Genomic DNA, 14,604 nt, shown 5'->3' on the forward strand with positions numbered 1-14,604 from the left:
AGCTCACCAAACTCCCCACCCAAAAAACAAATAACCCAGTGACGAAATGGGCAGAAAACATGAATAGACACTTCTCTAAAGAAGACATCCGGATGGCCAACAGGCACATGAAAAGATGCTCAACATCACACTTCATCAGGGAAATACAAATCAAAACCACACTCAGATATCACCTCACGCCAGTCAGAGTGGCCAAAATGAACAAATCAGGAGACTATAGATGCTGGAGAGGATGTGGAGAAACGGGAACCCTCTTGCACTGCTGATGGAAATGCAAACTGGTGCAGCCGCTCTGGAAAACAGTGTGGAGGTTCCTCAAAAGATTAAAAATAGACCTACCCTATGACCCAGCCATAGCACTGCTAGGAATTTACCCAAGGGATACAGGAGTACTGATGCATAGGGGCACTTGTACCCCGATGTTTATAGCGGCACTCTCAACAATAGCCAAATTATGGAAAGAGTCTAAATGTCCATCAAGTGATGAATGGATAAAGAAATTGTGGTTTATATACACAATGGAGTACTACGTGGCAATGAGAAAGAATGAAATATGGCCCTTTGTAGCAACGTGGATGGAACTGGAGAGTGTTATGCTAAGTGAAATAAGCCATACAGAGAAAAACAGATACCATATGATTTCACTCTTATGTGGATCCTGAGAAACTTAACAGGAACCCATGGGGGAGGGGAAGGGAAAAAAGAAGAGGTTAGAGTGGGAGAGAGCCAAAGCATAAGAGACTCTTAAAAACTGAGAACAAACTGAGGGTTGACGGGGGGTGGAGTGATGGGAGGGTGGGTGATGGGTATTGAGGAGGGCATCTTTTGGGATGAGCACTGGGTGTTGTATGGAAACCAATTTGACAATAAATTTCATATATTAAAAAAAGGAAAAAAATAAAAATAAAAATAAAATAAAATAAACCAAAGTCCATCTTGAAAACCCATAGCCACTATCATCCTCACTGGGGAAAAACTAAGAGCCTTTCTTCTATTGCCACAAAGAAAACAGGGATCTCCACAATCTCCATAATTACTCAACATAGTACTGGAAATCCTAGTCACAAAAACCAGACAACTAAAAGAAATAAAAGGCATCCACTTTGGTAAGGAAGAAGTAAAACTTTCACTATTTGCAGATGACATGATACTGTATATGGAAAACCTTAAAGAATCCACGGAAAGCTGCTAGAACTGATACATAAATTCAGTAAATTCACAGGATACAAATCAACGTATAGAAATCTGTTGCACATCTATATATCAATAATTAAGCAGCTTAAAGAGAAATCAAGGAATCTATCCCATATACAGCTTTACCAAAAACCATAAGATACCTAGGAATAAACCTAACCAAAGAGATGAAAAGCCTGTATTCTGAAAGTATAAAAGACTAATGAAAGAAATTGAAGCTGACACAAAGAAATGGAGATGTTCCATGCTCATGGATTAGAAGAACAAATATGGTTAAACTGTCCATACTACCCAAAACAATCCACACATTTAAGACAATCGCTATCAAAATACCACCAGCATTTTTCACAGACCTAGAACAAACAATCCTAAAATTTGTATGGAACCACAAAAGACCCCAAATAGCCAAAGTAATCTTGAGAAACAAAAGGAAAGCTGGAGGCGTCACAATTCCAGACTTCAATTTATACTATAAAGCTGTAGTAAGCAAAACAGCATGGCCTTGGATCAAAAATAGACAATGGAACAGAATATAAAATCCAGAAGGGAACCCAAAACTGTATGGTCAATTAATCTTCAACCAAGCAGCAAAGAATATCCAGTGTGTGTGTGTGGGGGGGAATGTACCTTCAACAAATGGTGTTGGGGAAACTGGACAGCAACATGCAAAAGAATGAATGTGGACCACTTTCTTATACCATACACAAAAATAAATTTAAAATGGATTAAAGACCTATATGTGAGATAGGAAAATATTAAAATCCTAGAAGAACACATGTAGTAACCTCTTTGATATTGGCCATAGCAACTTCTTACTAGATGTATCCTGAAGTAAGAAAAACCAGAGCAAAAATAAACTACTGGGACTACATCCAAATACAAGTTTCTGTACAGAAAAGGAAACAAGAAAACTAAAAAGCAGCCTATAGAATGGGGGAAGATATTTACAAATGGATCTGATAATATCCAAAATATATAAAATAGTTATAAAACTCAGCACCCCAAAAAACAAATAATCGTATAAAATGGGCATAATATGTGAATAGACATTTTTTCCAAAGAAGACATACATATGGTCAACAGAGGCATGAAAATTTCAACATCATTCATCATCAGGGAAATGCAAATCAAAACTGTAATGAGATATCACCTCAAACCTATCAGAATGGCTAAAATAAATAACACAAGAATCAAAAGGTTTTGGTGAGGATGTAGAGAAAGGGGAACCCTCTTGCACTGTTGGTCAGAATGCAAACTGGTGCAGCCACTCTGGAAAACAGTATGGAGGTTCTCAAAAAGTTAAAAATAGAACTACCCTATAATCCAGCAATTGCACTTCTAGGTTTTCATCTAAAGAATACAAAAACAGTAATTGAAAGGAATCTGTGCACTTCAAAATTTATAGCAGTAACATTTACAATAGCCAAATTATGGAAACAGCTCAAGTGTCCATAAAATTGATTCACGGATAAAGAAGTACTCAGCCATAAAGAAGATTGAAATCTTGCCATTTACAACAACATGGATGGAGCTAGAGAGTATCATGCAAAGAAAATAAGTCAGTCAGAGAAAGACAGATACAATATGATTTCACGCATATGTGGAATTTAAGAAACAAAACAATCATAGGAAAAAAAGAGGGAGAGAGGCAAACCAGGAAGTGGACTCTTAACTATAGAGAACAAACCGATTGTTATCAGAAGGGAAGTGGTTGGGGGAATGGGTTACATATGGGATGAGGAGTAAGGAGCACACTTGTGATGCACACTGGGTATTGTGTAAAAGTTTTTAATCACTATATTGTACACCTGAAAATAATATTACACACTATGGTAGCTAGCTGGAAATTTTAAAACTTTTAAAAATGTTTATTTAAGTCCAGAAATGTAGATGTTCTCAGTACCCCATCCATAGTCTCTAGGTATTCAAGGTACCATTGCACAACAGCAAATCTTGCAAACACTCTGCCACTCTGCCTGTGTCTTCTCTGGATGGGGTGTGGGGTTAGCCACCTGCAGGGGAGACCAGTGGTGCTGAGGAATTCATACCCCTGAGAACAGCCTACAGCCCATTCATAGCACGGTGGAAAAATGACCTAGCTTCCTTGCCCTTTGAGTTGGGTTCTGTGAACAACTTGCAAGAATGTATTGCACACTCCCTGAAGTCATGACAGGACTTAACCCCACTCATCCATATTTGTGGCCCTGTGTTGGCCCTTTCCATTTCACTTTTCTCTACTTTCTGTGGTCACCTTCCAAATACAATACTTGCCTAGATTCCTAGTCCCAGGTATGCCAACATAAGACAAATGGTTATGGTTAACATGTGAAGGACTATTTTCTCTTCTACTGATCTTAATAACCTAGTAGATATTAAAAGATTGGGGCAGAAAAGTAGAAAGATGAGAAAAACTAAAAATGAAGAAAAAAATAATTTTGAAAAGATGGAGGCCTTTTTCACAGCCAAAGGAGAGAAAAACACAGAGAGATGCATTATATTACATGAATCTGAACACTTTCTTGGGATATACAAGTGATAACAAGGTTGAGAAGGAAAGAGAAAATTGGTGAATGCTGCAAAACTCATCCTTAATAGAATGTTCACAATTTCCCCAAAGTACATTGAAAGGACACAGATGTCTAGTCCTACTGCAGGTGAGCCTGGAATTCCTCCCCATCTTCTTTGTTTTAGATTTCACCTATGAGTCGATCCATCAGACGAACTTGATGTTAAACGAGGCAACCTCTTCTGAGCTGGAGCATCATCCACTGGAAGTAGGAATGAACATCAAATAAGCAACACAACCCTATCCTAATGTGAGACCTCAGAGCAGAGCAAGGTAGTTGAGAAGCCATTATAGCACATCAGGGAGATCCATCTTAAGCATGAGTTCTGAGCTCTTTCCTTTGATTCCTCTCTCAGCTGACATAGATGAGAATTGTGAGATAGCCATGGGAACCCCTCTAACATAGCCTTAATTGAGATAATAGGCAGTGTCATCCCATCGTCTTCTCAATGCTTCTCAAGCTTTTTCAGGGAGAAATAACCACCTGGTAGATATTCCTCAATAATGCAGATTCCAGGTTCCTACTTCCAGGGATAAGTCATCACATTGCTGTGATACAACATACAAACCAACAATGGCTGGATCATGGCACAAAAATAGAACTCTGACCCACAAACTATAGCAATTTGTCCAGGAATCAACCCCCTTATCTATAATAAACAGCCTAGGAAGTCAGCCTGCCATAAGTCCAACTTGGAAGAACTAGGACTTCTAACTTTAGTAAAATCTAGGAAGATAAACGGTAATTTCTGTAACAATAGTACTCAAATTAATATTTTTGGTTAATAACTTCCAGCTTCCCTAATTCTCCACTTCCAACTTAAGACAAACCAGAGAAATCCCAACATGTCCCTAACTACCCTGCTTTTATTTAACCTATCTCCTTCTTTCCTATGCCAACAATTCCCAGTTGGAGCAAACCTGAAGCTTCTCTTTTTTCCACTCTAAAGTTTAACCACTCTACCTTTGAGTCTCTGCCAAAATACAAGTGGAAGTGGCTGACTGCCTTGATATGAAAGCTCTGAATAAATAGCCTTTTCTTTTCTCATTTGGCTTGTCTTCATTTATGTCCACAGTGCTCAGTAAGTATTTGTTGAATGACCAATCAAATAAAATAGAACATCAACTGAGTACAAGTTTTGCAGAATAACTGACCAGGCTCCTGTCATGCATGACAAAACTCCCAGATTGTAGGTTTAGGTATTCACTCTGACCCTCAGTGATGATCATGTTCTCTTCCAGCACCCATGGGTGAGGTAAGGGTGAAGACCTCTGAGAGAAGTGTGAGTGAATATGTCAGGGGATGTCCCGCAGGTGCCCTCTTCCTTTGTTTAGATGCAATCTGGGGTGTTTTTCAGAGTTATGGCTATGGGTAATGAACTTTTTTCTGAAGTCAATTCATTAATTTTGGCTTCTTCCTTAGTGTGGAGATTCTGTCTATTCCCTGAGCTCATTATGAGCTGGATTAGGTGTCCTGAAACATCTGATATGCAACTAGAGATATAAACCTGGGACATGAGCTCATTGTCAGTTTTATGAGAAACAGAAGAGCATCTTGGATGTTTAGTTCCATAAGTTTTTATTTTGGGGCCTTAGAGTTTGGAGGAAAGTGTGTGTAAAGCCTTTCCCAAGCCACCATTTGGTCACACATTGCCCTAAGGATTAGACATTTGCATGGTTCTTGGGTCTAGCACATCTCAGCTGAGATTCACAAGGTGGAGCAGAAGGTGAACTGTGGTGAACTGAATGGGGTTGGGAGGTGCTGAAGGGTGTGAGGGAAGACCTGACAGATGAGATACTAAAAGTGACCAAGAAGTGGGAGAAGTTCTTCTGACTTCAGTCTTCAGCCTAGAGACTTACACTGGACACAGATACCTCCTTGATGTCAGGTGACAAAAGTTGTTGGCATCAGAGACCAGATAGATGGTAATCTAGTTTAACTGGGCAAAATTGTGTCCTTGTTTATCCATTCTCTAGTCTCTGGACTGAGCTCCACAGTCAGCAGGCAGACCTGTTGACCCTTCCCACACATGTTTCCATGCCACTCTGGTGACTGTGGCTGTGTTCCATTCCTGCCTGTGCTGATCTTGGAATCTACATCCCTGAGCTGTGTTCTGGCTCCGTTTACTGGAATGTCTCTGTAACTTGCTATGTCTTATGACTTTCCTATCTACTGCCATGATCTGACTCTAGACAGCTTTCTCACCACTTCCAAAATAAAGCCAGAGTTATGCACACAGATGGCCCTATTCCAGTGCATGTAAACCTATTTCCCCATCATAATCACCTGGAGGGCTTTTAAAAATCCACATATAAGGGACCTTTTTCATACTCAGTGACCCAGAGACCCAAGGGTGGTATCAAGGCATCTTTACTTAATAAATAAATTTTAAAAAAGGATATCCCCTGGAGTTCCACCACTTCTGGAGTGAGCACTGGCTGTTCCTTCCTTAGTAAATTCAGTGAGAGTGTCTTAGAATATTCAGTGGTTCTAATTAGGTTAGTACCTAACCTAGGTTTGGCACTATGTGAAGTGACTGGTGTACAACCGGGAGATAGGCATATTCCAGTCTCTTCTCTCCTTTCCAAGGAAGAGAGTGGTGGATATGTCCAGAGGCATCATGAGATTCTCATGATACATTTGACATCAATATTTAGCTCTGTTTCAGTACCTGTATTGGATAAACACAATAAGTAAATCACATAAATAAATAAGGAAACAAACAAATAAAATGAAAATCTTCATCCAACATAGAAAACATTTTTATTTTTGAACAAGCATTAAACCAGAATGTGATGCCCATTACTGAGGTAATCTGCTGAGAGAATGCAAAACAGAAGAAATATCACCCTTTTATAGACAGGCAGTAACACCCCATTACAAATATGCTTTTGAGATAAACAAGAACTGGTCTTCAAGTAAGAGGATTTGACAGTACCATTTGTGACAAGTAGCTCATCTTAGATTCACCTGGTAAAGGGGGTTGCAATCTGTGTTAGTTAATTGGCTTTATCCAAAGGAAAAATAAACTTCTCACACTTTATGACAAGAGGTGGTTTTGCCACTTAGAGCATGGTGCCTGCTGAATTAGGGTCCTACTCTCCCACAGAGCCTGGGAGATAGGGGCACTACCTTCCTTGATGATTACATTTCAAAGAGATGGATCCTAGGTTCTTGAGAAAGACATTCCTGGATCAGAAAGCTGGCAATAAGCTTACTTAGTTTTTAAAAGTTTTAAATAAAAGGCAGAAACAAGGAGGTTACAATGAGAAGTTTTCTAAAGTAAATGCTCTAAGAGGGGGTAATCACTTCTTTTATTTTTTTTTTTTATAAATGTTTATTTACTTGTTTCTTTTAATGGGGAGATGGGGCATAATAAGAATCCTAAGCAGGCTCTTCAGTGTCAGCGCAGAGCCCCCAACGCGAGGCTCCATCCCACAAACAGTAGATCATGACTTGAGCCAAAATCAAGAGTTGGGAGCATAACTGACTGAGCCACCCAGGTGCTCCTAATTTTTAGTTTGCATTTATCCTTACACCTGTCATCCCTTTTCTCTCCTCGTTTCTCTTTCTTGTCTCCCAATACCTCACTTCCCCTCTTAAACCTATGTCTTAAGTCTACAGCTATTCACCTGTCATTTAAGCCCCTTATCTCTATCCCTTGCATTCACTGGCTCCCTTCCTCTGGGGTTCTGCACCTTGTGTTTTGAGAGAAGTAAGGATCACATCTTGGTAGATAAGTATCTGAGGGAAGCTGAAGAAAAAATGGATTTTCACTGCAGGAGGAAAGGGTAGGGCCATGTCAGAGGGTCAGGCTCTGTCTTTTAGAAGAAACAGGAGAGATATGGTTATTTGGAGATGCCAGATTAGTAGTTTCATTTGTTTGCTCCTTTGTTTGTTCTCAGGATCTCAGCCATAGAGCTCTGGAGCTGCACCTCCCTACCAGACTTCATCGTTTTGGGACTGTCCAGTTACTCAACATATGATTTCCTCTTTTTTTTCCCCTTATCCTTCTGGCCTTTGTTGTTTCCCTGGTTGGCAACATCTTTCTCCTGCTCATCCAGGCTAATAGGCACCTGCACACTCCAATGTACTTTTTCCTCACCCAACTCTCCATAATGGATCTGATCATGATGAACACAGTGGTGCCCAAGATGGCAGCTAATCTCTTGGGCCATAAGTTCATCTGTTGGGGTGGCTGTTCTACTCAGGTCTTCCTAGTGGTCAGGGTAGGAGGAGCAGAGTGCTTCCTCTTGGCAATCATGGCCTATGACCAGTATGTGGCAGTCTGCCACCCCCTGCAGTATCCTGTGCTTATGAACTGGCAGGTTTGCTCCCTCCTGGCCCTGGCATCCTGGATGGGTGGGGTGGCTGACAGTGTTATGGATGTGGGCATGGTTTTACGTTTCCCCTGCTGTCACTCTCTGGAGGTGGATCACTTCTTCTGTGAGGTCCCTGCCTTGCTGCATCTCTCATGTGCTGACACCTCACTCTTTGAGGATCTCATCTATGCTTGCTGTGTGGTCATGCTGCTGCCGCCGCCCCTTGGTGTCATTGTGGTTTCCTATGCCCAGGTCCTTGAAGCTGTCATTAGGATTCCCTCCACTGAGGGTAAACAGAAGGCTCTGACCATTTGTTCCTCCCACCTGGCTGTGGTGGGTCTGTACTATGGAGGAGCCATGTTCAGCTACATGCAGTGGGCCTCCACTAAAACACCAGTGAGAGACCAAGCCACCTCCATCTTCTACACCATCCTCACTCCAATGCTCAACACACTCATTTACAGTCTGAGGAACAGGGACTGTTTTAAACAGGGACTGTTTTACTTTTAAAAATAAAAACTCTGATTTGAATTTTGGCATGACGAATCACCCATGGTCTCTTGCCCTTTAAGGAATACCTGGCTCCCTTTTTGTGGTTCGCAGGGCCTCCCAGTCTGGCCTCCAAGCCACCTCCAGTCACATATTGTACCCCAGCCCTGCTGCAGTTTTCAGGTTTTCAAAGGATTTCTTGCTTTTGTTGCATGAACTGTGCCTTTTCCCACTCTGTGGTGCTTTCTTCTGGGGATCGAGCTAACTCCTCATCTTTCAGGCCTCTTTCCTCCCAGAGACCTTCCTTGTCCTCACCTTATCCCCTGCTCAGGCAGGGAGCCCATCATAAACCCACTTCACTCCACAGTTTCTCAGTTCCCAGCCCTTATGCTCCTGCTACATGTAAGTGGTCGATGCCTTTACTCCCTGATAGGCCATAAAATACAGCCCCTGGTGCAAGGCATGACACCTTCTAGGCTTTAAGCACATTGGCCATATCCACAATGGATGACTTTACCAAGCACCTGATGCCAGGTGAAGCTTCTTGTTCTCTGAAAAAGGGACCACAATGGTCCCAGTCACAGTCCACCTGAGCTTCTGCTCTGTCTGAGGTCTATGCAGTTCAGCACCACTCCATGTCTGCCCTGCCTGACTTTTACAGAGGTCTTTCGCTACCACGTGGGTCTCTACTGTTTCTTTCTTTCTTTTTTTTTAAATTTATATCCAAGTTAGTTAGCATATAGTGAAACAATGACTTCAGGGGCAGATTCCTTAATGCCCCTTACCAATTTAGCCCATCCCCCCCACAACTCCTCCAGTAACCCTCTGTTTGTTCTCCATATTTAAGAGCCTCTTATGTTTTGTCCCCCTCCCTGTTTTTTCTATTATTTTTGCTTCCCTTCCCTTGTGTTCATCTGTTTTGTCTCTCAAAGTCTTCATATGAGTGAAATCATATGATATTTGTCTTTCTCTTACTGACTAATTTCGCTTAGCATAATACCCTCTAGTTCCATCCACGTAGTTGCAAATGGCAAGATTTCATTCTTTTTGATTGCCGAGTAATACTCCATTGTATATGTATATACAATATGTATATGTGATATATATATGTCACATCTTATTTATCCATTCATCCATTGATGGACATTTGGGATCTTTCCATACTTTGGCTATTGTTGATAAACATTGGGGTGCATGTGCTCTTTTGAAACAGCACACCTATATCCCTTGGATAAATACCTGTTAGTGCAACTTTTGGGTCATAGGGTAGTGCTATTTTTAATTTTTTGAGAAACCTCCACACTGCTTTCCAGAGTGGTGGCACCAGGTTGCATTCCCACCAGCAGTGCAAAAAAGATCCTCTTTCTCTGCATCCTTGCCAACATCTGTTGTTGCCTGAGTTGTTAATTTTAGCCATTCTGACAGATGTGAGGTGATATCTCATTGAGCTTTTAATTTGTCTTTCCATGATGATGAGTGATATTGAGCATTTTTTCATGTGTCTATTAGCCATCTGGATGTCTTCTTTGGAGAAGTGTGTATTCATGTCTTTTGCCCATTTCTTCACTGGATTATTGGTTTTTTTGGGCGTTGAGTTTGATAAGTTCTTTATAGATTTTGGATACTAACCCTTTATCTGATATGTCCTTTGCAGATATCTTCTCCCATTCTGTCGGTTGCCTTTTAGTTTTGCTAATTATTTCCTTTGCTGTGCAGAAGCTTTTCATTTTGAATAGGTCCCAATAGTTCATTTTTGCTTTTCTTGCCCTTGCCTTTGGAGCCATGTTGAGTAAGAAATTTCTGTGGCTGAGGTCAAAGGGAGTTTTGCCTGCTTTCCTGTCTAGGATTTTGATGGCTTTCTGTCTTATGTTTGGGTCTGCCATCCATTTTGAGTTTATTTTTGTGTATGGTGTAAGAAAGTGGCCCAGGTTCATTCTTCTGCATGTCGCTGTCCAGTTTTCCCAGCGCCAGTTGCTGAAGAGACTGTCTTTATTTCGCTGGCTATTCTTTCCTGCTTTGTCAAATATTAGTTGGCCATACGTTTGTGGGTCCATTTCTCGGTTCTCTGTTCTGTTCCCTTGATCTGAGTGTCTGTTTTTGTACCAGTACCATACTGTCTCAATGATTACAGCTTTGTAATACATCTTGAAGTTCAGGATTGTGATGCCTCCAGCTTTGGTTTTCTATTTCAGGATTTCTTTGGGTATTTGGGGTCTTTTGTGGTTCCATACAAATTGTAGGATTGTTTGTTATAGCTCTGTGAAGAATGCTGGTGTTATCTTGATAGGGATTACATTGAATATGTAAATTGCTATGGGTAGTATTGACATTTTAACAATATTCTTCCAATCCAGGAGCATGGAATATTTTCCCTTTTTTGTGTGTCTTCAATTTCTTTCAGAAGTTTAATATAGTTTTCAGTGTATTGATTTTTCACCTCTTTGGTTGGGTTTATACCTAGGTATTTTATGGTTTATGGTGCAATTGTAAATAGGATCAATTCCCTGGTTTCTCTTTCTGTTGCTTCATTATTGGTGTATAGGATTCACCCCATTTCTGTGAACTGATTTTATATTGTTATTTTGCTGAATTCATGGATCAGTTCCAGAAGGTTTTTGGTGGAATTTTTGGGTTTCCCATATAGAGTATCATGTCGCCTGCAAAGAGTATCTTACTGATTGTCTGACTGCTAAGGCTAAGACTTCCAATACTATGTTGAATAACAGTGGTGAGAGTGGACATTCCTGTCTTGTTCCTGACCCTAGGGGGAAAGCTCTCGGTTTTTTCCCCATTGAGGATATTAGTGGCGGTTCTTTCACTTATGGCTTTTATGATCTCGAGGTATGATCCTTGTATCCCTACTTTCTTGAGGGTTTTTATCAAGAAAGGATGCGTATTTTGTCAAATGCTTTCTCTGCAGCTATTGAGAAGATCATGTCGTTCTTGTCCTTCTTTTATTGATATGATGTATCACATTGCTTGTTTTGCAGATATTGAACTGGCCCTGCAACCCAGATATAAATCCCCCTTGGTGGTGGTGAATACTTCTTTTAATGTACTGTTGGATCCGGTTGGCAAGTGTCTTGAGTATTTTTGCATCCATGTCCATTAGGGAATTTGGTCTGTAGTTCTCCTTTTTAGTGGGGTCTTTGGTTTTGCAATCAAGTTAATGCTGGCTTCATACAATGAGTTTGCAACTTTTCTTCCATTTCTATTTTTTTGGAACAACTTCAAAAGAATAGGCGCTAACTCTTCCTTAGACGTTTGGTAGAATGTCTCTGGAAAGCCATATGACCCTGTACTCTGGTTTTTTGGGAGATTATTGTTTACTACTTGATTTCTTTTTTTTTAAATATGAAATTTATTGTCAAATTGGTTTCCATACAACACCCAGTGCTCATCCCAACAGGTGCCTCCTCAATACCCATCACCCACCCAACAATTTGTTCTCAGTTTTTAAGAGTCTCTTATGTTTTGGCTCCCGCCCTCTCTAACCTTTTTTTTTCTTCCTCTCCCCATGGCCTTCTGTTAAGTTTCTCAGGATCCACATAAGAGTGTAAACAGATCCACATAAGAGTGAAAAGTCTGTATGACTTTTTTCAATTAGCATAACAGTCTCCAGTTCCATCCACGTTGCTACAAAAGGCCATATTTCATTCTTTCTCATTGCCAAGTCATATTCCATTGTGTATATAAACCACAATTTCTTTTTTTTTTTTAATTTTTTTTCAACGTTTATTTATTTTTGGGACAGAGAGAGACAGAGCATGAACGGGGGAGGGGCAGAGAGAGACGGAGACAGAATCGGAAACAGGCTCCAGGCTCTGAGCCATCAGCCCAGAGCCCGACGCGGGGCTCGAACTCACGGACCGCGAGATCGTGACCTGGCTGAAGTCGGACGCTTAACCGACTGCGCCACCCAGGCGCCCCTAAACCACAATTTCTTTATCCATTCATCACTTGATGGACATTTAGGCTCTTTCCATAATTTGGCTATTGTTGGAAGTGCTGTTATAAACATTGGGGTACAAGTGCCCCTGTGCCTCAGCACTCCTGTATCCTGTGGGTAAATTCCTAGCAGTGCTACTGCTGGGTCATACAGTAGGTCTATTTTTAATTTTTGAGGAACCTCCACACTGTTTTCCAGAGTGGCTGCACCAGTTTGCATTCCCACCAACAGTGCAACAGGGTTCCTGTTTCTCCACATCCTCTCCAGCATCTATAGTCTCCTGATTTGTTCATTTTAGCCACCCTGACTGACGAGAGGTGGTATCTGAGTGTGGTTTTGATTTGTATTTCCCTGATGAGGAGCGACGTTGAGCATCTTTTCATGTGCCTGTTGTTGGCCAGCTGGATGTCTTCTTTGGAAAAGTGTCTATTGATGTTAACTTCCCATTTCTTCACTGGATTATTTGTTTTTCCTGTGTGGAGTTTCATGAGTTCTTTATAGATTTTGGATACTAGCCCTTTGTCCGATATGTCATTTGCAAATATCTTTTCCCATTCCGTTGGTTGCCTTTTAGTTTTGTTGATTGTTTCCTTTGCTGTGCAGAAGCTTTTTATCTTCATGAGGTCCCAATAGTTCATTTTTGCTTTTAATTCCTTTGCCTTTTGGGATGTGTCAAGTAAGAAATTGCTGCGGTGAGGTCAGAGAGGTCTTTTCCTGTATTCTCCTCTAGGGTTTTGATGGTTTCCTGTCTCACATTCAGGTCCTTGATCCATTTTGAGTATATTTTTGTGTATGGTGTAAGAGAGTGGTCTAGTTTCAACCTTCTGCATGTTGCTGTCCAGTTCTCCCAGCACCATTTGTTAAAGAGACTGTCTTTTTTCCATTGGATGTTCTTTCCTGCTTTGTCAAAGATGAGTTGGCCATACTTTTGTGAGTCTAGTTCTGGGGTTTCTATTCTACTCCATTGGTCCATGTGTCTGTTTTTGAGCCAATACCATTCTGTCTTGATGATTACAGCTTTGCAGTTGAGGCTACAGTCTGGGATTGTGATGCCTCCCGCTTTGGTCTTCTTCTTCAAAATTACTCTGACTTTCGGGGTCTTTTGTGGTTCCAGATAAATTTTAGGATTGCTTGTTCTAGCTTCGAGAAGAATGCTGGTGCAATTTTGATTGGGATTGCATTGAATGTGTAGATAGCTTTGGGTAGCGTTGACATTTTAACAATATTTATTCTTCCAATCCATGAGCACAGAATGTTTTTCCATTTCTTTGCATCTTCTTCAATTTCCTTCATAAGCTTTCTATAGTTTTCAGCATACAGATCTTTTACATCTTTGGTTAGGTTTATTCCTAGGTATTTTATGCTTCTTGGTGCAATTGTGAATGGGATCAGTTTCTTTATTTGTCTTTCTTTTGCTTCATTATTAGTGTATAAGAATGCAACTGATTTCTGTACATTAATTTTGTATACTGCAACTTTGCTGAATTCATTTATCAGTTCTAGCAGACTTTTGGCGGAGTCTGTTGGGTTTTCCATGTAGAGTATCATGTCATCTGCGAAAAGTGAAACTTTGGCTTCATCTTTGCCAAATTTGATGCCTTTGATTTCCTTTTGTTGTCTGATTGCTGACGTTAAAACTTCCAACACTATGTTAAAAAACAGCAGTGAGAGTGGACATCCCTGCGTGTTCCTGATCTCAGGGGGAAAGCTCTCAGTTTTTCTCTATTGATGATGATAGTAGGTGTGGGCTTTTCATAAATGGCTTTTATGATGTTTAAGTATGTTCCTTCTATCCCAACTTTCTCGAGGGCTTTTATTAAGCAAGGATGCTGTATTTTGTCAAATACTTTTTCTGCAGAGATTGACAGGATTATATGGTTCTTTTCTTTCCTTTTATTAATGTGATGTATTACATTGACTGATTTGCAAATATTGAACAAGCTCCGCAGCCAAGGAGTGAATCCCACTTGATCATGGTGAATAATTCTTTTTATATGCTGTTGAATTCAATTTGCTAGTATCTTATTGAGAATTTTTGCATCCATATTCATCAGGGATATTGGCCTGTAGTTCTCTTTTTTTG

At 40.5% G+C, this 14,604-nt stretch overlaps 1 protein-coding gene across 1 annotated transcript; it reads left to right on the forward strand.

The window, feature by feature from the left end:
* The first annotated feature begins 7,879 nt into the window (after positions 1-7,879).
* LOC121024137 (olfactory receptor 2M4-like) lies at positions 7,880-8,593 on the forward strand. The gene has a single exon (XM_040466437.1). The coding sequence runs from the start codon at positions 7,880-7,882 to the stop codon at positions 8,591-8,593; it is 714 nt and encodes a 237-aa protein (XP_040322371.1).
* Positions 8,594-14,604: the final 6,011 nt, after the last annotated feature.

The sequence above is a fragment of the Herpailurus yagouaroundi genome, unplaced genomic scaffold (assembly GCF_014898765.1).
Source record: "Herpailurus yagouaroundi ecotype Mexico unplaced genomic scaffold, PumYag 58204, whole genome shotgun sequence".
In the NCBI taxonomy this organism is placed as follows: Eukaryota; Metazoa; Chordata; class Mammalia; order Carnivora; family Felidae; genus Herpailurus; species Herpailurus yagouaroundi.